Source organism: Amblyomma americanum, chromosome 7 (assembly GCF_052857255.1).
Source record: "Amblyomma americanum isolate KBUSLIRL-KWMA chromosome 7, ASM5285725v1, whole genome shotgun sequence".
NCBI classification, from domain to species: domain Eukaryota; kingdom Metazoa; phylum Arthropoda; class Arachnida; order Ixodida; family Ixodidae; genus Amblyomma; species Amblyomma americanum.
In genome coordinates, this window is record NC_135503.1 from 135,525,088 (window position 1) to 135,549,597 (window position 24,510).

General features: G+C 45.7%; 1 protein-coding gene across 1 annotated transcript; it reads left to right on the forward strand.

The window, feature by feature from the left end:
• The first annotated feature begins 10,041 nt into the window (after positions 1–10,041).
• Positions 10,042–23,099, forward strand: LOC144098092 (thiol S-methyltransferase TMT1B-like). Its single transcript, XM_077630644.1, has 3 exons — positions 10,042–10,374; positions 11,577–11,726; positions 22,866–23,099. Exons 1-3 carry the CDS (start codon positions 10,042–10,044, stop codon positions 23,097–23,099), a joined length of 717 nt encoding a protein of 238 aa, XP_077486770.1.
• Positions 23,100–24,510: the final 1,411 nt, after the last annotated feature.

Below are 24,510 nucleotides of genomic sequence, written 5' to 3' on the forward strand. Positions count from 1 at the left end.
GAGCTAGAAAAGGTCCAAACAAAATCTATTAGGTTCATTCACAATGCTTCCAGCAGGCACACATCCCCTTCAGCCCTCCTTCAAAGCCCTAGTTTGGAACCTATAGAATCCAGGCGCTCTCAAGAAACGCAAAAACTATTCTATCAGCTATTACACAATATTCTTGGAATAAATAAAGACTTGTATATCGTACATGTCAACGCACGGTTGACAAGGTAGTACCATAAAGAAAAAGTAAGAGAATTTTCGAGCAACTCATCTTTCCAAAAATCATTCTTTCCTCGTACAGCACGCAGTTGTAACGCCCTATCCGCTGACGCTGCGTTATCCCCCAACGTTGCTTCATTCGTAAATGCGATAGCGAGGTTACCAGGGATCCTTTAACCGTCAGCTAAATTCCTGTACAGCCACATATCTGCTGTTTGTTTTCCTTTTTTCACGTTGTATGACCGTGCATGCCGTCACCACTGTTTGCGCCTGCCTCAACGCTTGAATCATTGCGGTGAACGGTGTTGAGTTCTTCTGCAGGTGCTAGTTCAGTGCAATGACGCCTTCCGCTCTTTCTCTTGTCAATAATAAAGTCACTAATTTTTTACTTTTGTACCAAACTGCTGCACTTTCTGCAATCATTGTTTGCTTATTTCCGTGTTGTAAACTACAGATTTGAGTTTATATTTTGCCCATGCATTGTTTGTAGTTTTATTATTTTGTTGCTTTCTTGTATTCAAAAATGAATTGTTACGTGTTGTAACTACCATATAGAACCCATTCCTGCACGAGGCCTCCCACTGAGGCCGGCAGCACTTGATAGATAAATAGATAAATAAATAAACAAATAAACGAAAAAACAAGTAAATAAATAATAAATAACTAATTAATTAATTAACAACAATGGATATCCTTGTGGAAGGTTTTAAGTGGACCACATGCCTGTGTTATCTCGAGGACGCCGTTATATTTTCGGCCACATTTTCGTCTCACCTCGCAGAACTTTCTCAGATCCTTTAAGTCTTTCGTCGTCTCGGCCTGCAGCTTAACTCTCAAAGTGCCGTTTTGCGCGACGTAAGATCACCATTTTTGGCCATGTCGTTGACTTTACGGGGATTCACACTGGGTCCGTATTCCGAATTTGTGTCATAATAAAAAGTGTCATAATCTGCCGCAACGGACACACTTAGTTGGTTGGAACGCCGGAAGCGGATGTGGTGGCTCGGATGCAGCGAAACGGGTCGAAGAAACCAGATGTTGACTTCAAACACATAGCGTACGCAGCATATGCTCGGCAGCTAACATGGCGGCGCGCTCTGAGGTGAAGCCTCTCGCTCCGAAGTGAACTCGTCGATGTTACTGTGTTTTTCGGCCCGTGAACTGGCCATAAACTGGGTACGGGACTTTCGCTTCGTCTTGTCTATAACAAATTGAATGGATGATAAATTTGGCCTGTTTTTTTATTCCGCTGGATGATTCGGTAGCAACTTGTCCTAACGAGCACCAGTTTGTTGCAGAAATTGTTCTCTCCGTTCAAACTGGATGGCGCCACTATCACCGAGTTATCTCGTCTGCGTATGTTGAATGATGTAACTTAAACCGGAAAAACACGACAAATATTTGCGTTTACTGCGCGCAAACGTGCATTTTCTGTTCTAGAGATCTCTATTAGCTGTTGAAGCGTCCAGCATCATGATCGTGTGTAATGTCTGCCAGCGTTAAACCACTCACGTGCACGGATGGTGAGTCGCCAGTGACGCGCTGCTACACCGAAGAATTTGACATGCCAGGGGTGGTTTTTTGCCGTCCCTTGCGGTTCTCGACAGCCGCGGTGGTGTGGCTTGCATCACTGAGCTCGCGAGTTAGCTTGCAAGTTGGTCTTAAGGCGTCAATGGGCATCTCAGTGACGAGAAGAATGAAGCAGGGGACCGTCGTGGGGATCGTTCGACCCAGTGGCGTTCGTCCTGTTCATCGCTGCCCCGACGGCTCTGCTCTGCTGGGAACGATCGGCTAAGTTTCGGGTGGCTGATTGTGGCATTTTCTCTCTGCGTCTTTGCGCTGTAAGGCAGTAAGCCCGGACTATGTCCACCCAGTCTCCCGGCCAGGGGAGCTCCCTCTGGTCGGCTTCTCTGTCCACTGATCTCCTACCGTTGGAAGCTTTTTTGCGCAGTGGTGTCGGCAGTATCCCTGTCGCGCTGGTGCCTAAGGATGGTGGTGCTATCAGGATGAACAACCCTGGTGCTGTTCGGGCTGCTCTCCAGTCGGCGACTTCTCATTATGAGTCAATCTCAGAGGTTCGCCAGTTTGGACGCGGTGGGATTCTGTGCAGATCGCCAGACCTCGCCTGTGTAAGAGATTTACTGAACTCTTCATCCCTTGCCTCCCATCGGGTAAGTTCTTTCATCCCTTCTCATCTGGCGTGCACGAAAGGTATTGTACGAGGTGTAGACTCTTCCCTGTCTCCGGCAGAGACTCTTGAGCTTCTGTCGGCTGCAGGTGTTGTTGCTGTGCACCGCTGTAGCCGGGATGTAAACAACGTGCGGATGCCCACTGAATCAGTGATTGCTACCTTTGCCGGCACTTCCTGCTCCTCTGAAATCAAGGCATGGCCTCTAATTTTTCGGGTAGACCCATTATCATCTCGGCCTCTGCAGTGTAACAACTACTGGCGCTATGGACATAGCGCTGGCGGTTGCAAATCCAACTTGAGGTGTTGCAACTGTGGGGATGGTCATTCAACAATCACCTGCACTGAGAAGAATGAGAAGTGTTGCCTTTGCGGTGGTGCGCACTCTGCAAACCACTCAAATTGTCCCTCTCGAGCTCAGGGAATTCAACTGGAAATAATTGACATTAAACGCTGTTCGCGCCGTGACGCTATTTCAGAGGTCAAAGAACGTGCCCACGGTTATGCCGGTGTGACCGCTCGGCAAGGTGCCATGTTAGACTCAACGCTGTCCCAGGCAATTGCGGCTGCTGTGGAGGCTTCGATGTCTAAAATGGTAGAAAAGATTGTCGCAAGTGTGTCGGAGTGCTTTACAAATGTTCTAGCGACTCAGATTACACATGCCGTGCAGGCTAGTTTGGCACCTCTTTCGACAGCAATTCCCTCTCCTCTTATCCGGTCTCAAATTCCAGTAGCATCACAACCCCAGGAACAAACTTCTGTCACTTCCGCTGTACCTACCTCGGGTACTTCGAGGGATGTTGATATAATGTATGATTCCGAGATGGTGGAGCCTGATGCGCGGCTTCTTAAGCGCAGTGGGTCCCCCATGTCTCATTCGTTGTCTTCTCAGGGCACCCAGCCCAAATCAAAGAAGAAGCAGCTTGGCACTAAACCCAAGGATACCATTTTGGAGCAGGCAGTTGCTGCTGCTAGTCTTTCGCAACCATAGCGTCGTTGCGAGTTCTGCAGTGGAACTGTCGCTCTATTCTTTCCGCTTCCACAGATTTACACTGCCTTTCTACTCAGCTTAATCCGGATGTCATAATTCTGCAAGAAACGTGGCTTTGAACCGACAAACATTTTCATATAAAAAATTACCGGTCATTTCGCCTAGACCGCCAGTCAAGAGGCGGGGGTTTACTAACTTTAGTCTCTTTAAAATTTTGCCACAGGGCTGTGGTATCTTTTCAACAAATGTCTCCTGGCTGTGAGATTTTGGCAATAGACTTTGTACTTCCTGGGTGCTCTCCATTTTCAATAGCAAATTGTTATTTCCCCAATGGAGTCCAGGATGTTAGACCTCTGGATTTTTTACTCGTAAACTGTAAAAACCCAGTTCTCGTGGCTGGGGACATCAATTCTCACCATGTGTCTTGGGGTTTTAGGACTAATTCATGCGGCAAGCGCCTTTGGGACTGGGTTTCTGATCACAACCTGATGTGCTTAAATTCAGGATCGGCCACTTATCTTCGCTCACACACACAATCTGTTTTAGATCTCACGTTCATTAGTCCTGGAATTGGCGTAACGAATTGGTCGACAGTTGATAGCGGCACTTCAAGTGATCATATACCTATTCATTTTGATATCATATGTCGTGTTACTCCGGCGTCTTCTCAGTTGCGGTCACATGTAAATTATGACAGATTTCAGACGGCGTTGCGCTCTGCCCTTGCTCCAGTGTCTAACATCGCCGAGGTCCACCAGTCAGCAAGCATATGTCTGGCTATTGAGGAAAGCCGTGAAAAGTCGGAGTTCCTGGTGAGGCCAACAAAAGGGAATTCTTCTAACTGGTGGAATGCGGACTGTACAAGAGATTACAGGCGGAGGAAGGCAGCATGGAAAAAGCTTCTTCATAACCAATGTCCGAATAACTGGAGTGATTATAAATTTATTGCAGCCACCTTTAAACGCACAGTTTCTCGCGCAAAGGAAAAATATGACTCAGAACACTTCGATTATCTTTCAAAGGCGGGCAACCGACGTGCACTATTCGGTTTTCTACGGTCTAGGAAACAGCTCATGTCCTCTCATAATTTTCAGTCATTAGTTATGTCACCTGTAGAAGCTATCCAGGCGGTTGAATTAATAGCCACAGGCCTGCAAAAGCGGTTCTCGTCTTTACTACCTATGAGACCATTGTTGTTTGCACCAGTCGTACCAAATGATAAGGCCTCACAAGTAAATCTATCAGAGCTTTCACAAGTTGTCCAGAGACAGCCAGCTGCTGCCCCTGGCCCTGATGGTGTTACCACAAAGATGCTCAAGATTCTATTTGAAGAGTCTCCCAATTCCTTATTGCACCTAATAAACTACTCTCTCAAACACGCTTGGATACCTTCTGAGTGGAAGCTGTCCAAGGAGATCCCTTTACTTAAAAATCAGGGTGGAGGCTATGAATTGGATAATATTAGGCCAATTTCTTTACAATCAAACGTGGTAAAGTTGATAGAAAGGTTGTTACAAATTCGGGTGTCAGCCATTGTGGACCGCAAAAGTATACTCAGCCCGTGCCAACTCGGTATCCGGCCACGGTGTTCGATATGGAATTTACATGCTGATCTTGAGAGCAGAATTCTCCTTGCTCGTCGTCAACGCCTGGTCGCGGCTTTGGTTACGTTAGATGTCGCCAAAGCTTACGACAGTGTAGAACACTCCATCCTGATACATAGGCTACAGTCTCTTCAATTTCCAGATTATATAGTTGCATGGATATCTACATTTCTTCATAACAGGGAATTCTTTTGCGTCCATAATGGTGTTCATTCAGAGAGGTATAGACAAACTCGAGGTGTACCGCAAGGAGCTGTTCTTTCTCCTGTGCTCTTTAATATTCTGTTAAGCTCAATTCCTCTCCACCGCCATGTACGCACTTACGTCTATGCGGACGACATTGCGTTTTTTGCTGCTGCGCCGGATATACATTCTCTGTATGGTCTGTTGCAGTCATATTTGAATACACTTGAGCACTGGTTGAGCGCATTACACCTGAAGTTAAATGTTGGCAAGTGCGCTACTCTTGTTTTCCCTCTATTCACTCCTGTAGTGGTCTCTCTCACTTTCCAGTTAAAAATAATACCGCAGGTTCAATCCATAAAATACCTAGGGGTCATTTATGACAACAAACTCACCTGGCGACCTCACATTGACCATGTCGCGGCGAAAGGAGCTCGTGCCGTGGGCTTGTTACGGAGATTATGTCATCACCGGTACGGCATGCGCAGAGATGCGCTATTAATGATCTACATAATGTATGTCAGGCCAATTTTATAAATTGCGTCAGTGTTGTTTTCAGGCTCGGCTACATATAAACTTCGCCCTCTTGTCCTTTTAGAGAGGGAAGCACTTCGCATGTGCCTCGGCCTTCCAAAATTTGTGGCTATCAATGTGCTGTACCTTGAAGCCCGCATTCCGTCTCTCTTATCACGACTTCAATTTTTAACTGTGCAAACTTACCTCAGGATCTATGAATCCCATTTCCACCGTTCCCAAAGCATTTTCTGTTCTCAGCCGACCTCCTTTTTTGGTGTCCCCTGGTCTCGTTTCAATTCCCCTCAGGTAGTGTTTGTGCAAAGATTACTTCAGCCTTTAGATGTAAACATTTATGATATCCTTCCTGCGCTTCGGAATGGGCACACTATCCACATTGTTTTCGACGACATATTCCCAAAAAATGCAAAACTTTTGCCACCGAGTATTCTAAATGGTCTTCTAGAAGATCATCTGAGGACCCTACCTACAGATATAGCAATAGCCACTGATGCATCGCAATGCAATGAAAAAGCAGGTGTGGGAATATTTTGCTCGCATTTAGACTGGTCCTTTTCTCTGCGCCTTCCAGATTTCACCTCTATTTTTCAAGCAGAGTTTCTAGCAGTTGTACTTGCTCTACGCAAGCTAAGCCCCTCTATTACAGCAGTTGCAGTAATTACTGATTCTTTATCTGTGTGTTCGTCCCTCGCTGCACAGGTTGACGGTCCCATTTTATCAACTTTCTTATCCCTACTTCCTCCGCATTTGAGCCTTGTTCATTTAGTATGGGTTCCCGGCCACAGCAGTGTGACAGTAAATGAGATTGCGGATAATCTCGCAAAGGCTTCCCTCAGCGGCCCCGTGTTGCCAATCATCCCGGCTACAGCCTACATTACAGCATCTAGATTTCGGCGACGTGCGTTTTTAAGCACGCAAGACACATCACTTTTAACATCGGCGGATTATGAGCACCTTAAATATTATTGTAACAGGAAAATTTGTTGCTCTCGGCAGCTTGGGGTATCACTGACGAGGCTGCGCTGCCGCATCCCCCCACTAAATTTCTATTTACACAAGTTGGGTTTGGCGATCTCTCCCCTTTGTGCATTTTGCCATGAGCCAGAATCTATTGAACATTTTCGGCTGTATTGTCGCCGATTCAACTCACTGAGAAAAAGGTTGCTGGAGGAGCCCTTGCAGCATCTTGGCCTTAGTTTGAGCAGCCCGCTCTTGCTATCATTTGGCGCCACCACATTTGGGTTCAGCCACAGATCTGTTTGCACCGCTGTTCAAAATTTCCTGATAGAATCTCACCGACTGCTTTGCTAAGTGTTCCAACCTTTTCTTTTCTATAAATTATTACATTTTGACTAAATCATTACTATTTAATCCCCCTCTTTATTATTATTCTTAAAATTTTAAAATCAAAACACTCATCCCTTTCCTGTTCATGACGAAAAATTCACCGGTGTTGCGCTCCCACGTGCTTTTCCTTTTTGTTAACTGCGTTCAGGTGAATAGCCACCCGATTCTTGGCCGATCCCCCTGTGTGGGTATGTGCCATCTTTTGATAGGCTAACAAGAACAACAACAACAATGGGCATGCGTGCGCTTCGTACCATGGCAAACCTATGAAAACGTCGTCTGCGAAGTCTTCCAACGCATATAAACACAGTAACAAGATTTTTTAGCTCGTGCCTTTTATTTATTTGCAGTGCCTGCATAAAAGTAATGAAAAACGTAAATTACTGTCTGCTTAGCCGTCCGATCACAGCACCGAGTTACATTCAGCGATGTTCCATACGGCAAGTCGTCACGGCGCCTTGATACAGCCCGGCATGAAGCGCGCATTGTGCAGCGAGTGAGTGCATGCCACAAATTTTCTTCTCCGTTCTCTTTTCCTCAAGATAAATGCATAACGCCGTGTTCTGCGAACAAGCTAGCTACCTTTTATTTACCGTCGACGATCGACGGCTGTAGAGGCCGCCTTCAGTCACTGAAAAGCAATGCGTCGTTGCCTACAATATTTTCTTCTTGTAAGTACACCTCCGGCCTATGCGAACCAGAAAAGAGTGCCTGAACTATATTGTTCGCGTTTGCTGAAGTGAAATCGGTAAATGAAGTAGCTTTGATATTTCTGCTTTACGGTGGAATCCGATGCGCTACCAAACTTGTTGCTGAATGTTTCTTCAGTCGTATTGGTCGCGTTCATTTTCTCGGCAAAGAGCAAAAGCGCCGCTGGACGTTTCGCTGCGGCAACCGCAACGCAGAGACATCCTGCCGCCGCTCACAGTCGCAACCGAACCGATATCCACTTACGGTTTTTTGACCAATCAGGCATGGCCGCTGAGGCAAATTATGACACTTTTTATTATGACACAAACTCGGAATACGGCCCCTGATCTTGATAAGATTCGGAACATGAAAGACTTTTCCCCTCCACAATCTTGCAACGACGTCCGGAGCTTTTAGGGGCTCTGCTCCTACTTGCGTCGATTTATTCAAGGCCTCGCCGAAATCGCCCACTCCTTCACCGACCTTTTGAAGACAGACGCCACTTTCTTCTTGGGAACTGACCAAGAGCGCGCCTTTTCCACTTTGATCTTCAAGCTGACCAATACGACAGTGTTGGCGCACTGCTGGCCACATGGGTGTGTCGCGTACCTACGACCGCGTCCGTCATCACTTCTTTTGGTCCCGTCTCTACCGCTCCGTACGCTGCTATGTTGCTGCCTGCCATGAGTGCCACCGCCGTAAACGCTCTGCCACACTCCAAGCTGTCGTGATTCAACCCCTTCATATGCCCCCCGAACCTTTCTAACACGTCGGCGGGTTGATTCCGGAAGTGGACCCAGAAGGTCCGTTTCCATAATCCACCTGCGGCAACAGATGGGTTGCGGTTGCCACCGACTACGCTACCCGTTATGCGATCACGTGGGCACTGCCAACCAGTACTGCTACAGATGTTGCTGACATTTTGCTGTGCAACCTCATTTTACATTATGGTGCCCCTCGCGAACATCTCACTGATCACCGCCGCTGCTTTCTCTCCAAGGTTGTCGACGACTTTCTACGTTCCTGCTCTACTAAGTACAAGATCCCCACCGCCTACCACCCCCAGACTAACGGCCTTACCGAGCGCCTTATCCGCACACTGACCGATATGCTCGCCATGTACATTTCCCCCGATCATCGCGACTGGGACCTCGCTCTCCCCTATGTTGCATTCGCGTAGAGCTCCTCCCGCCATGATACTGCCAGCTGCCCCCTTTTTACGTTTTATACGGCCGCGAGCCCCAATTGCTTTAAGACACGCTGCTACCTACACCTACTGCTCCGCCAGCTGAATACGCCCACGATGCCATTGCCCGTGCTGACCACGCCCGTCAACTTGCACGCCCCCGCCTATTCGCCTCACAAGCCACCCAGCAGGAGTTCTAAAATAGCCGTCTCTTCATAGTCTCTTTCTCTCCTGTCTCCCTCGTATTTCTTTGGTCCCCATCTCGCCGCGTTGTCCTCTCTGAAAAGCTTCTGTCCCGTTATGTTAGCCCGTACCGTACCCTGCGCCAGGTCAGCGCCGTCCCTTACGGGATCGTTCCGGCCTTCCCGGACGCCACCTCCTGCCAACTTCAACGTGACGTTGTCCACGTCTCTCGCCTCAAACCCTACATCTCGCCATGCCCAGCTGCGCCCTCAAGCACACCGTGGCGGTGTTTTACCGGCCGAGCGGCCGTGCAACGTATAATCCCCGGGCAGATGACGTAGACATTGCGTCTGGGTGGTGCGCGCGCTTTGTCCGCTGCTGCCTGTGATTTGTCCTTCCTTGATTTGTGCTCTGGGCCCGTTTTGCCTTTGCGTCTAACTAGCCTTTGGAAACGTAACAATATAAATGACAACAATACTCCCGGTGAGCGAATTGAAAACATCAAATTGATTCCATATGCTTTTTAATGACTTTTCTTTATTACCGTTTTCCCGTTGGACGGGCACTGCAGGAAATTACACTTCAGTCCGGCACCCGTAAGAAACACGGTAGAGCGACATAAGGTGCGCATAAAAAAAGAAAAAGCAGCGCATTATTTCTCCCGTTAGTGAAAGCATTGTGAGCAGGTGTCTGACACCGGGGGGTTAAATGGTTTCCAACTTTTTTAGTTAGATGGTGAGCTCAACTAAAGCAACACCGCAACCAATTAACTCGATCAGGGTAAACGACTCTTCCGGTGCTTACAATGGCTGCAGCTGCACGAATAAAAAGCTTCTGGACCCCTTTCAATGCTTAGGACGCCACTAATATGAGACACGGAAAAGACATGGCCCGATATTTTCAGCCACTGCTCTCTCTTCTGTGGATCATGTCCCTCCACTTTTTCGGGCTTGTGCTTCTGCTTCCTCTGCTGCTGTCTCTCAAGGCTCGAGAGCTTTACTTTGTCACCTTCTTTCGGCTGGTGACTATCATTTGGGCTGATGGCTTGTTCAAGATGCGGCGCCTTGCTTTGAAGCCGCTTGACTCCCTTGAGTCCCGAGATCCTGAGCTCAAGAGAAGAGGTGCACTCAGGGTGTTGGAGATCGGAGCAGGACTAGGAGGAAACTTCGAGCACGTCACGCGGATCATCAAGTACACGAACGTTGACCCCAACAAGGAGTTCGGTTCGGCGTTCCTGGCGGAACTCAAGAAGAACCCTAAGGTATGCAGGTGACGATGGACCTTTGATTGTTCCCCAGTGCCCTTAGCCGCGCTTGCTTTCTGGCTCCCTTTCCAAGAGGGAACACATACCAAATGTCTCGCAAGGTGTATCAGCGGCGTGGGACATGTTTAACTGAAAATTATAATTGGTTTTGGGGGAAAGGAAATGACGCAGTATCTGTCGCACATATTGGCGGACACCTGTTGGGGCAGAAATACAAAAATATATTTATCTCGCCGCTTCTAGGTGTATAACTAAGGAGCTAATGAAACCTATTGTTGCGGGAGCCTGTATCATGAATATGAATACACATAAATGTACAAGAGACCCGAGAGCGAGATGATTTTGCTAAATGGTTTTCCAAGCTCCTAGAACTTAATATAATAGAAGCGAAGTTATATAATTGGTGTGTACTATTATTTTCCATCTGAAGTACCATCAAAGCTGCACAGGAATATAAGTACAAAGCCCTAACTATTTAATGCCGAATGACTGTGTCGAACAAAGCAAGTAACTTTTATTCAGTCTTCGTGATGCTCTTATGAGAGACCATATTCTCAAAAAATCATTAACACTTAGAATGCTTCTTATTCCAAGTTTCGTGCCAAAAACTACCGAAGAAAGTAATTTGTTTTGACAACAGTAATTTTTCTGTTGTTTCTGGAGTGGATCTAAACGGTAGAATCACCTACTTGCATTTTTAATTGCATCTAGAGATTCTGCATAGTATTTATCAATGCAGAAAAATAAAAACCCATTCAAAGTTTATTGAGGCTCTCTTGAGCTTGCGCCGATTTAGTACCGTTAACTTAACGTACTGTGATCGCCCAAGGAAACGCTTTCTCAACCTCATCAATGCCAGGAAGGTGTAAGCGGTAAACAAGTAATGTATTTAATAAAAAGGCATCCTGCATGATATCGAAGATCTTGCACGCTTCCAAAGTACCGTTTACCTGAAAAGCTAGGTCAGAAGAATTAGGGAAATAATTGTAGATTTTCACCAGCTTAGTCAGGCAAACAGGTCACGCCTAAGGCTATCTTGAGCATTTGCAAAAATTATTAGTCTGAAGAGTTGGTCCCTACTGAGATCACTAGTGCTGATTTGGAGGCAGCAGTGCTGTCGAATATGTGGTCCCTGATTGCAGCGTCTTCACGACAAACAGAGCTTATACTTTATTACTGCTTATTAATTTCTTCTCCAGATAGAGCTTGAGCGCTGGATTCACAGCTACGCCGAAGACATGGCAGAGCTGCCCAGTGGCTCGTTCGACGTGGTTATGTTCAGCTACTTGTTGTGTTCTGCTATAAATGGAAGAAAGGTGCTGGAAGAAACCAAGCGAGTGCTGGTCAAGGTACGTGCGCCAGCAAGCTAAGTTTTACGGGCTTGATGAAATTTCATGCAGACGAATTTCGAACCCTGTAAAACTCCACGGCCATTTTTTCTGGCATGGGCGTGTTACGTACAGTGCGAAAAGGTACCGTATCTTCCTACGCGACGCAAAACAGTCCCTGCTTTAACTTAATAACTATGACTTAAAACAATCTATATCGTCAATATTAGCTATTTAAGCAGATTTTAACGCAAAAGCCTACTTTCAGATGAAATCCAAGTGAAAACTATTTCCTTTCCTTAAGCGGTACGTATCGCTGCAATCAACAGCTGTTTTTTAATAGAAAGAATTTGGGAGGCACCTTTACTTGCAAGAAGCTTGCATAGATAAGAGCTTCTTTCACCATCACACCACGACGGCTGACAATGCTGGCGCGTTAGTTCCTGTTTCCGCCCAATTGCCTGGTCATTGTACGTGAAAAGGATTTCTCACATTCATTTCCAATTTTCTTAGTAACGTAGCATACCTTACCGTGCTCAAAAAACGTCGGTAGTCCTTCCGAGGAAATATCTATCAGTTTTCTTTAGTTTTAAATTTTCTTTTATTCAGGGCAACCTTAGACTTGAAACAACCAAATGATACTCGACAATAGACCATGTTCACATTGTCAATCAGGTCGTAGCGAAGTCAGCAGAATGCAATCATCACCTATATATAGCCTTCATAGGAGGAGGAGGAGGAAAGAGAGGAAAGGCCGGGAGGTTAGCCGGGAGAATAATCGGTTTGCTACCCTACACGGTGGGAAAAGGGTGTGCGGATAAAAAATGAAAGAGAAAGGAGAGTCACTATGAAAAGACAGCGTTCGTTAAAGTCACCGCATATATCGTGCAGGCCAGAAGTTCGCAAGAAGCGGAGCAGTGCCTTGGAGGCCCGTACCGCCGACGATCGCCGCGGCCAGTGGCCGAGAATCTTCATTTCTGTCAGTGGGCGTGGATCTAGACACTCCAGCGCACGGCGGAGCGACTGCCTTTTGGCGCTGTAGGCAGGGCAGTCACAGATAATGTGGGATATAGTCTCGTCACACCCGCAGATGGCACATGCAGGGCTATCAGCCATAGCGATTAAGAACGAGTAATGGTTGGTGAAAAGAACACCAAGCCATGGGCGACACAGCAAAGTTTATTCACGTCGTGGTAGGTAGGATGGAAGCCGAAGCTTCATATCTGGGTCCAAGGCTTTTAAACGTGAATTGAAAAATTGGCCGGAATTCCACGTGGCAAGCGTTATGTCCCGCGCAAGAGCGCAAAGCCTGTCCGCTGCATCTGATCTCGAAATGAATGGACACAAAATCACCCTCGTGGTTAAACGTTCGTGCAACCTCATCCGCGCGGTGATTGCCTGCTATGCTGCTGTGCCCCAGTAGCCATTGGTAAACAATGTCGTGCCCTTTATTTATGGCATAGCTCTCATAGCTTACTAGAATGCATCTGACTCAATCGAAACTTTAGCGGGCATGTAGGCATTGCGGAATCAGCGTGTAAATACCTAATATAAAAATATTGGAAGAAATCAGTAACGGCGGCGCAGTTACCATAGTCCTCCATAAAGTCAGCAATAAAATTCTTTTAAGGAGCAGTGTAAGGGACGGAGACAGTCTCGCTGACGCTATTGACCGCATGTTTACAGGAGGTATTCAGAGGCCAGGATTGGGAACAGTTGAGAATAATAGTTAATAATAAATGCATTAGTGATCTGGGATTCCCTGATGACATTGCCTTGCTAAATCGTTCAGGGAATGACTTGGAAAGCATGATCAATCACTTAGACAGGCAGAGCACAACGATGGGTCTAAAAATAAATATTGGCTCGAAGCTTTGTAATGTTATCTGTTAGTGTTTAACGCCACTGACACACGGCTTTATCGCTTTATTTGTAATGCAAGACGTAATCAGATTCATCTCGAAAGATCACAGCCAAACTGAAGTCATTCTACGTAGTTCTAGACTGTTGTGGTTATTTTGTGCTCCCTATCTCGAAAGTTCGCTGCCAGCTTTAAATTGAGCACGGCGGACAGCGGCGGGCATACTGTTGGACGACCGCCGAGCACGCCTTTTGCTAGCCGCCGACGAGTCATTCAGATTTGTGAAGGCGCAACTTACCCGAAATAAAGAGTTTCGTTTGGACGCCATTTCCGCTGTCATGCTGGTCGCCGGACAGCAGTGACCACTACTTGACGATATGCAGAAAACCAAAGTAATGCTCGATAGTGTCGAAGACGAACAGCAGTTTACAGTTAACAGTATTCATGGCGGAACAAAAGGCAATCCATCCCGCGTTTCAGTCAAACCAGCCACCGGAGGACAACTGCGTACCATCTGCAGGCCAACGGACTGATCGAGCGCCTGAACATAACCATCGCCGATATGCTCGCCATGTATGTCGATGCCGAACACAAGACCTGGGACGTCATCCTGTCTTACATCGTCTTCGCCTACAACACCGCAGTGCAGGAGACCACGCAGATGACGCCTTTTAGGCTCGTCCATGGCGTAGGCCACAACTACGCTAGACGCCATGCTGTCCAACGTTACCGAAGAAGAGAACGCCGACGTTGCCGCCTACCTCCAACGCGCCGAAGAAGCTCTAAGGCTTGCCCGATTAAGGATCAAATATCAGCAGCGGACCGACGCCAGACGCTACAACCTACGAAGACGCAACGCGGAATACAAGCCAGGGAGACCAAGTCTTGGTTTGGACGTCCATTCGCCGCCGTGGATTGAGTGAAAAGCTTTAGCGCCGCTATGGGGAACCTGATCTGCCAAGGTGGCAGTGCGATTGCTCCATTCGGTGACTAAAAACTGCTTTTGTCATCCGTTTGGGCCGCTGCAAAAGCGAGAGCACATTCTGCGCCATTAGATACGTGCGTTTACCTGACAGCATTCATTGCCTAGCTTCTCTCGGCGTAGCCCAGATAGCTGACGCACGGCACGTGCGCCTTCGACAGAGCGCGGAGGCTCACGCCAATAAGCGCCTGAAGGTGGCACGGAAAAGTACTAAGAGAGAGGCTAGCAGTAAGATAGCATTTGAGGAACGATTGAGAAGGATGGAGGCAAAGCGGTGGGCTAGGAAAGTTTTCAGATACCTGTATATAAAGAATGTTGACACGAAATGGAGAAAGCGAACAAGAAAATTGACAAGCAAATATCTGGACAGCAGTAAGGTGGCAAATGAGCAATTATCGGTTAAGAAAAAGGTTAAAGGAACAGAGAGAGCTTTGTGGAAAACAGGGATGCTGACGAAATCGGCACTAGAAACATACCGGACCTTTAAACAGGAAATTGTCAAAGAAAATATCTATGATAATTGTAGGGGAAGTTCTTTGTTGTTTGAGGCCAGGACTGGAGTTTTGCAGACTAAGACGTATAGAGTCAGGTACCAGGAGATAGACACTTTGTGCATTGCGTGCGGAGAGGAGGAGGAAACAGCTGAACACTTGATACTTTTCTGTAAAGGGCTTCACCCTACAGTGGAAGGCAGCGGGGCTGACTTACCCAAGGCATTGGGGTTTAGGGATAGTGAAGGGAAAGTGGATTTTAAGAGGTTAGAAGTAACCAAGCGAAGGTTATCTGATTGGTGGCTAAAAGCAAGACAGGAGTAAATTTCACAAGACATGGCTAGGTGGCTTGAGCCACCGCCCGATGTAAAGGGTTCAGCCGTATCCATCCATCCATCCATCCATCCATCCATCCATCCATCCATCCATCCATCCATCCATCCATCCATCCATCCATCCATCCATCCATCCATCCATCCATCCATCCATCCATCCATCCATCCATCCATCCATCCATCCATCCATCCATCCATCCATCCATCCATCCATCCATCCATCCATCCATCCATCCATCCATCCATCCATCCATCCATCCATCCATCCATCCATCCATCCATCCATCCATCCATCCATCCATCCATCCATCCATCCATCCATCCATCCATCCATCCATCCATCCATCCATCCATCCATCCATCCATCCATCCATCCATCCATCCATCCATCCATCCATCCATCCATCCATCCATCCATCCATCCATCCATCCATCCATCCATCCATCCATCCATCCATCCATCCATCCATCCATCCATCCATCCATCCATCCATCCATCCATCCATCCATCCATCCATCCATCCATCCATCCATCCATCCATCCATCCATCCATCCATCCATCCATCCATCCATCCATCCATCCATCCATCCATCCATCCATCCATCCATCCATCCATCCATCCATCCATCCATCCATCCATCCATCCATCCATCCATCCATCCATCCATCCATCCATCCATCCATCCATCCATCCATCCATCCATCCATCCATCCATCCATCCATCCATCCATCCATCCATCCATCCATCCATCCATCCATCCATCCATCCATCCATCCATCCATCCATCCATCCATCCATCCATCCATCCATCCATCCATCCATCCATCCATCCATCCATCCATCCATCCATCCATCCAGTACTACCCAAAACTGCTTGCTCTTCTCGCTAGGCAGTGTGTTGTGGCGCTGCAATCGGCACCAAAACTTCAGCGCATGTTCCCCATTGCCGCCCGTACAAGGTTCTTCGTCGGCTAGATGAACTGGATTATCAAGTCATCCCTGACGCAATGACTGCATCGCAGCGACACCGCTGGGACCAAAAGTTGTCCATGTCGTCCGTCTAAAGTTAAATTATGCGCGCTAAAGGACGCTGTGCTTCCACACTCCGTGTTTATTTTCGCACGATTCGCTTTATTTGTGGCTAGTCGCCTTATTTGCTTTAATGCATCGGGTCGATGCTTCTTTGAGAGGGGCGTAATGCTGCGAATCTCTGCAGTGTTTGTTTGTGCATTCTTCAAAGCGGCCGGCACACTGCTTTATCGCTTAATATTAATAATAATAATAGGTTTTGGGTGGGAACGAAATGGCGCAGTATCTGTCTCATATATCGTTGGACACCTGAACCGCGCCGTCAAGGAAGGGATAAAGGAGGGAGTGAAAGAAGAAAGGAAGAGGTGCCGTGGTGGAGGGCTCCGGAATAATTTCGACCACCTGGGGATCTTTAACGTGCACTGACATCGCACAGCACAAGGGCGCCTTAGCGTTTTTCCTCCATAAAAACGCAGCCGCCGCGGTCAGGTCCTAACTCGGGAACTCCGGATCAGTAGTCGAGCGCCCTAACCACTGAGCCACCGCGGCATTCTTCAAAGCGGCCGGCACACTACTTTATCGCTTTGTTTGCGATGCGATGCAAAACGTGACCAGATGTATCTCGATTGACCGCATCCTGACAGACCCGATTCTAGGTTACTCCAGAATGTTCTAATAACCTTGCACGCTTTATCTCGAAAGTTGGGTATCAGCTTTGAAAATTTGAAAATTTGAAAATTTTAAGCGTGATTTCAGGGCTGAAATGCGCGAGCTAAAAGACAGCGTTTCATTCTGCACTGATGTTTGCACCGAAGTAAAGAACACGGCCGATGAAATAAAGCAGCTCAGGCAAGAAATGCAAGAAATGTTCAGACAGAACCAGGAACTCAGGGCAGAAAACGAACGCTTAGCGCGCAAATGTGAAGACCTTGAGCAATATCAGCGATTGAACAACCTAGAAATCAAAGGTGTTTCCTCCGGATTTGATCCACTCACTGTGGTTCAAAAGATAGGTGACCATGTTGGTGAAAAAGTTGATACTGCCGATATCGATGCATGCCACTGGGTTCGTACGCAGAATTCAGATGTGCAAAACATCATCGTGCGGTTTGTGCGCAGAAGCAAGCGAAATGACATTCTGAACAAATGCAGAAAAAAAAGAGTTGATACCACTGTGCTGGGTGATGAAACGGGAAAACCAATTTTTATCAATGAACACCTAACTCAGGCAAACAAGGTACTGCTTTCTGCTGCAATCAAGAAAAAGAAGGAAAACGGGTGGAAGTTCGTTTGGACTGCAGGCGGAAAAATACTTGCCCGTAAAGAAGAACATGGGTCGGCTATTCAAATCGCTAGTCACGCAGACCTGGCCCTGATTACTGCATAAGAGTAGCAAGCGAAACACCAGCAAACACACCAGCACACCACGGGTTAAGCATGTATAGCTACTATAGCACCCAGGAATTCAATAACCAGCACAGCAACAGAGATAGTACTTTTTCCGCAATGCATGTGAACATTCGAAGTATTAAAAAAAGAGTGACGATATAAATACGTTTCTTGAATCGTTCAAAATAAATTATGACATCCTGGCCTTTTCCGAGACATGGATTACAACTCCTGATGATGCACCACTTTTCTCCGGCTACATTCCTCGGCATGTATATCGCGAACACAAGAGAGGCGGAGGAATCTCTGTATATTTTAAGGAAACACTCACGTATGAAATATTACAAGATTTCTCATTTATATCACCAGATATTGAATGCCTAGGAGCACGAGTTGGGAAGTTTGTGATCTTAGTTGTGTATCGTCCTCCAATGGGGCACAAAAGAAACTTCTTGCAATTTCTTGACACGTTTTTTTCCTTCGTTGGTGCAAAACAATATTCATGCGTTATTCTGGGAGATATAAACATAGACCTTTCTTCCAATGACTTGCACGCCAGCGAACTAAAGACTCTTCTTTCTACATACAATTCCGAAAACAGCATACGCATGCCAACAAGAATAACCACACAGAGTGCAACACTGTTAGACGTATGCGTAACAAATTTAGAACCTCATGAATTCTATTCTGGAGTGCTCTCATCTGATTTGAGCGACCACTTGCCATTATTTTTTATTGCGGTATCCCAAAAGAAAACCAGGAAAGACCCGGATGCGCTGCTTCATACGCGTCGAAAAATCACTGATGAAACTCTGCAGCGCTTTGCTCGCCTGATAGAAAGAGTTGACTGGAGTGAAATCTATAAACAAAAAGACGCTAACAAAGCCTTCGATATATTCTTCACCTTATTACGTTCCTCGTATGATGTGGCATTTCCAGAAGAAAAAGTCATTTCTCGTAGAAACAAAAAATTCCGAAAACCATGGATGAATTCACTTCTTTACAGCCGCATAAAAACAAAGGACAAAATGTACCACGAATTTTTGCACAAAAGAGACCCAGGTTTATTTTTGAAATTTAAAAAGTACCGGAACGCACTAACATCCGATCTGAAGAAAGCTAAGGCAGAATACTTCCATAGTAAATTCGATAGCATAAGAGAAAATCCTAGAAAGGTGTGGGATACAGTAAATACACTCACTGGAAGAACTAAAAAGTGTTTAAATATTACTGAAATCACCATTGATGGCAAGATTGTGCGCGGTGATGCTCTCGCCAATGCTATGAACATGCATTTTATTAAAGTGGGCTCGAATGCCTGTACAACAAAGAATTGCACTGATCAGTCAGTATCGACCATAGCACCGTTATGCGAGTCAATTTATATGCGCCCAACAACTCCTCACGAAGTAGAAATGTTAATAAACAAGCTTAAAAATAATGCTGCTGCTGGAATCGATGTCATCGGCCCGATTGAGTTAAAGTATATATCCGCAGTGATATCCGTTAGTTTGGCCTTTATTATAAATCTTACGTTGTCCACAGGAGTCTTTCCACAAAAGTTAAAGGTAGCAAGAGTCACCCCTATATATAAAGGCGCGGGCCCTGAAAACTTAGCAAATTACCGCCCTATATCCGTCCTGCCAACGCTTTCAAAAATATTTGAAGGTGTCATTCATAACCGATTAGTGTCATCTTTTGATAAACATAACATTATTACAGAAAGTCAATATGGTTTTCGAAAAGGGAAATCAACGGAGCAGGCTTTGTTATACATTAAGGATAAAATAATTTCTAACATTGAGGATCAAAAATACACCGTAGGACTTTTTCTCGATATTAAAAAGGCGTTCGATTCTATACAATACAACATCTTACTACACAAATTATCTATGTACGGTGTACGTGGTGTTGCCCTGCAACTTCTATCTTCTTATCTTTATGATCGATATCAAATAGTACTCATTAATGGCTCAAGTTCATCACAGTTAAAACTAACTCAGGGTGTCCCACAGGGAGCGATATTAGGACCGTTGCTCTTCCTCGCGTATATTAATGATATTGTGAAAATACCTGAATCACCAGAGATCATTATGTATGCAGATGACACTAATATTTTTTTCACATCGCATGAGATAACAGCACTCGAAACCAAAGTAACTAACTATCTAGTGCACTTGTCCAGCTGGCTGAAGGAAAATATGCTAGAACTGAATTCAAAAAAGACAACATTTATCGTATTTCGCCCAGTTAACAAACCACTGCACAAAAGAATAACACTTAAGTTTGATGACCAATGTCTTTCCTTGGTTAAAGAACAAAAATTCCTTGGCGTATGGTTCCAGGAAGAATTGTCATGGACGCCACATGTGAATCATCTAACAAATGAACTAGCACGAACCGTAGGATGTTTATACAAAGTAGGGCACATAATTCCTCTATGGCTAAAACAATTGTTGCACAACTCCCTGTTCTATTCAAAACTAATATATGGGATGATGGTGTGGGGACCCACAACAAAGGGCAATTACAATAAGCTCATAATACCGCAGAAAAAGATATTACGTTGTTATGAAAATTATTATGGACGTTACCAGCTCCTACAAACTTCTCCTTTGTTCTTAAAATATTAAATGCTGAGGACTGACCAGCTATACTACTATAAACTACTTCAGTTCGTACAACTCCGGAAGCTGCACATTTGTGACAGGGAAGAAAACTCCACTTATCCTTTCCGACACAATAAAAGATGCATACCAAAAACTAGAACCAATTACGGTAAACAAACAGTTCCTTATCAAATGGCTTCAATTCTTAATAAACTTGAAGGTAACTTGAATTTCGCATCTAATATTAGCACATTCAAAAAGCACATTAAAGATGTCCTAATAATATCAGGTGTTTTGTACGGGGAGTGACGAGTACATATGACATGCATACTCAGGATGTATCCTTCTTTTGTACTATGGTTTTTCACTTTATTTTTGTAATAAGTGTCCTTCAATGTATTGTCAACTGAACAAAATCTCTGTATAATATCCTTGCATTTTTTTTTACTTATCATATTGTGTTAATGTTGTGGTTATAATAGCATAATTTACCCACATTTGTTTTTAATTATGTGACTTACCTTCTTGTTATGCTCAAATTTGTATTGCACTTCCGTCGACTGCAGAGGGACAGAGGCCTCGTCAGGCGCCACAGCCTTTAGCCTCTGCCCCTGCAGCAGATGCTGTAACTGCTCTGCTGAAATAAATCTTTCTTTCTTTCTTTCAAAAAAATTGAGCACGACCGACAGCCGTGGGCATTCTGTTCGACGACTGCGGAGCACGCTTGTTGCTACGCCGCTGCCGAGTGATTCAGTCCATTGAAGGCAAAAGCCAGTCCAAATAAAGAGTTTTGTTTAGACACCATTTTCGCAGCCTTACTGCTCTAGCGATTGCAGTCACTACTTTGTGACAATAGCCGCAGTACGCCAAATGCACGAAGGTCACTCTGGCAAGCGCTGCGCGAATTGCTCGAAGTGGATGGCTTATAACTTTCAGTTCAGTTATTATACAGTTTGTCGGGAGCACAGGGGCTTCGCGGCGGCAAGGAGCTGTTTTCCAGAGTTTCAAAGCGCAAAACAGTAGTGGTTGTGGCTTGCACAAGTTTACTCCCTTGAGGTACATAGGGACACGTGTCCCAGCACATATCTTTTTTCATTTTATACCAACTGGCTTATTCGCAGTTTCCTTGTTGTTTTGGAGACCATATTGAACTAAAAATATTATTCTGTTGATTTTCCTATCCCTCATTCCCTTCTGTACCTGAGAGAGTTAACTCAATATTAGCATATGGAAAGCGCCGTTCTAAGGACGGAAGTGATGCCATTGTTGTTGCTGAATATGGAGAGGAGCAGTAGGCAGCCTGTAGAAAAAGAAATTTTAAAGATTATCTACTCAGTAGTAAAACGCTGTTTCGGGTCAGTTGGTTCCTTTCAGTAGAAAGTAGTGCCGTGGTGTCGTTTTCTTTCCTACGCGTTCTGGCCTTGTTTTATTCGCGCAACCTTACCTTTTAAGTTACCGGCTCGTATGATCTTTAGGGAAAAAATTATTATTTCATGGAAAACATGGGTACAATAGCGTTGATTCAACGGATGTTGAATGTCTGTCTTCTAAATAACTGCATGTCTTCTAAATAAATGCAAGTGTGTTTAAATTGTATTTAGTGGTGTTGCCCTAAACTAAAAGGTAGCACATTAGGTGAGAGGTAAATAATGCTTTATATATTTGAAGCTTTATTGCTATCAGAAGTTACGTGCAATACAGTGACATTATTGCTGAAATTAAAGAAAGTTTCAAGCTAAGTTATTTACGCATCTGTCCAAGCTAAAAATTGAAGAGAAGGACTGCAGGAATGTTATGGTGATTGAATGAATACCTTGATTTATGGAGCTTAAAAAAGGTTTCAAACAGCGTGAAAAAAAGGGTTTCAGAGGATTTCTGCTCTTCCGAAGGTATAGCTTATGTTCGTTTTCTATACGTTGCGTAGAAACCTAAATGCTATTCAACGATATGTATAAAATGATAAATATGCTTCAACGACCCTGAATGATGTTTTCAAAGAAAAATCTAGGTTCTTGATTTGCTTCTCTATTATAAGCGTTTTCACTGACAGAAATCGGTTTTTGTACCTTCTGCTCCTGCGCTGTGGTTTATATTTTGCATAATTATCTTCCCAAATTTATTAGGCCTTCTGATTATTAGTGCTGTGTGCATATAGCTTGGCGTTGTTTGTTTGCTGTTAACGTGATTCGAAGCCAACTGGCTGTAATCTTCACGCTGCTAAGATCGGTTTGTCGTATTCTCTGGGAAAAATGATGAGATCATCCGAAGTTAAGTGAAGTCACAGGAGTGTGCATGAGTCGCAGGCGATTACTTATTAAAACGTTCCTTGAGCTTTTCTTCCCTTTTAAATTCACCAGACCTGCATGAGTTTCCATTCCACAACAAATATGTGTTAGCGCAACTATGCCAACTTGCTTCATGTCATCAGCTGCACAATAAAAAAGCAATTATAAACCTCAGGGCGGACACCTCATCTTCCTGGAGCATGTGGCCTGGCCAAGGGGCACGTGGCAGCGATTGCTCCAGCATGTGATGACACCGCTCTGGTCGTTCTTCTGCTGCAACTGCCACCTCAACAGGGATTCTGGAGAGCTCGTCGCGGCTGCCGGATTCTCACACGTTGCCGCTCAATATAGTCATGTCTCAATGGGGATTGTACTTAACTACCAGGTTTATGGATTCGCCGTGGCATGATTTCGGGAATAAACGCTTACTTTTCGATACATATCCACGTTCGCTGTCTTGTATTTATATCGCGAAAGGTTTCTGGGAAATAATTAATGCATAGGCCGAGGTCACATATTTGTATCTGTATATTGTTACAGGTTCTATATAAAAGGACTTTTTACATAGGTAGGCCGGCCCGAGCTTGGTGCGCCATCGCGAACACGCCGAGCTTCTTCCACGCACGCACTTCGTCATTGTTCCTTCAGGGTCCATAGGAAGCACGTGACAGTTCCCCGTTGGGAGACGAAGCCCCTGGGTCAATGCATCAATCTGGGTCCCGAGAGTGGAAGAACTTAAGCCGTGCAACATGCACGACTTAGATTTTCCGAGAACGACGTCCTTGCTAAGTGTGGGAAAAGACCACGTAGTTCCGGTCATTGAGGCGAGCTTGCACAATTAATGGGCCTATGTACTGGGACAGTAGCTTTTGGCATAAACCACGTTTGCGGAGAGGGGTCCGTAACTACACATTGTGACCTGGCCGGTAGCAGCCATCCTTGCGCAGGCAATCGTAATGCTGCTTAGAGCGATCCTGCGAGCCAGAGGTTCATATCCGGCCAAGCTTACGGGCTTCTTCAGTGGGGCATGCTGTGCTTGCAAAAGAAGGCTCAGTGTCGACAGAGAAAGGCAAGACGCTCTCGAGGGAGTTTCGAGGCAGACGGGAATAAAGAACGTAGAACGGGCTATAAGCCGTGGTTTCATGCATCATCGCTTATAGGCGTATCTAATGAAGGGAAGCACGGCGTTCAAGCTCTTCTGACGGGAGTCCACATACATGGCAAGCGATTTCGCGAGTGTCTGTTTGGTACGTTCAACTAGTCCATTCGTCTGGGGGTGGTACGGCGTCGAGTGGCAAAAATTGGTAAGAGCAAATGCCCAGAAGCTCTTCCCCAACGTCTGCGGTGATCAACGCACACAATGACGCATCGGTTACCGTTGGACGAGCGGGGAAACGGGCCTAGCAGGTCGAGACCCACTTGTTCATATGGTGTGCTTGGAGGCGTCACAGGATGGAAGCGTCCCAGCGGGGAAGTTGTGGGAAGCTTGACCAACTGACACTGCACGCAAGTGGCCGCGTAACGCTGAATCGTACGAAGCATTTTAGCCAATAAAACGTTCTTCGGCGTGTTTAAGGGTCTTGGCAAACCCCAAGTGTAAATTCATGACGTCATCGAGCATTCAGTGTATAACAGAGGAACAGAGTGTAGCCGGAACGTCGAGGAGAAAGCAGGCACCTCCAGACAAGTAATTCGTTCTGTAGAGCCAACCGCCGCGAATGCAGAAAGGGCATGCAGATTTCAGGTGACGGGCTTCGGCAGAAAGCGGCGGGAAGTGCCCATCCTTGCGTTGTTCGGTCTTGATAGTGCCAAGATATGGA

What these genes read in the sequence shown, in the direction of transcription:
- LOC144098092 (XM_077630644.1), top strand. Translation starts at nt 10,042, where the DNA reads ATGTCCCTCCACTTTTTCGGGCTTGTGCTTCTGCTTCCTCTGCTGCTG. An exon ending in AACTCAAGAAGAACCCTAAG is followed by an intron (nt 10,375 to 11,576) that starts GTATGCAGGTGA and finishes TTTCTTCTCCAG; the next exon opens with ATAGAGCTTGAGCGCTGGAT. An exon ending in CCAAGCGAGTGCTGGTCAAG is followed by an intron (nt 11,727 to 22,865) that starts GTACGTGCGCCA and finishes TATAAACCTCAG; the next exon opens with GGCGGACACCTCATCTTCCT.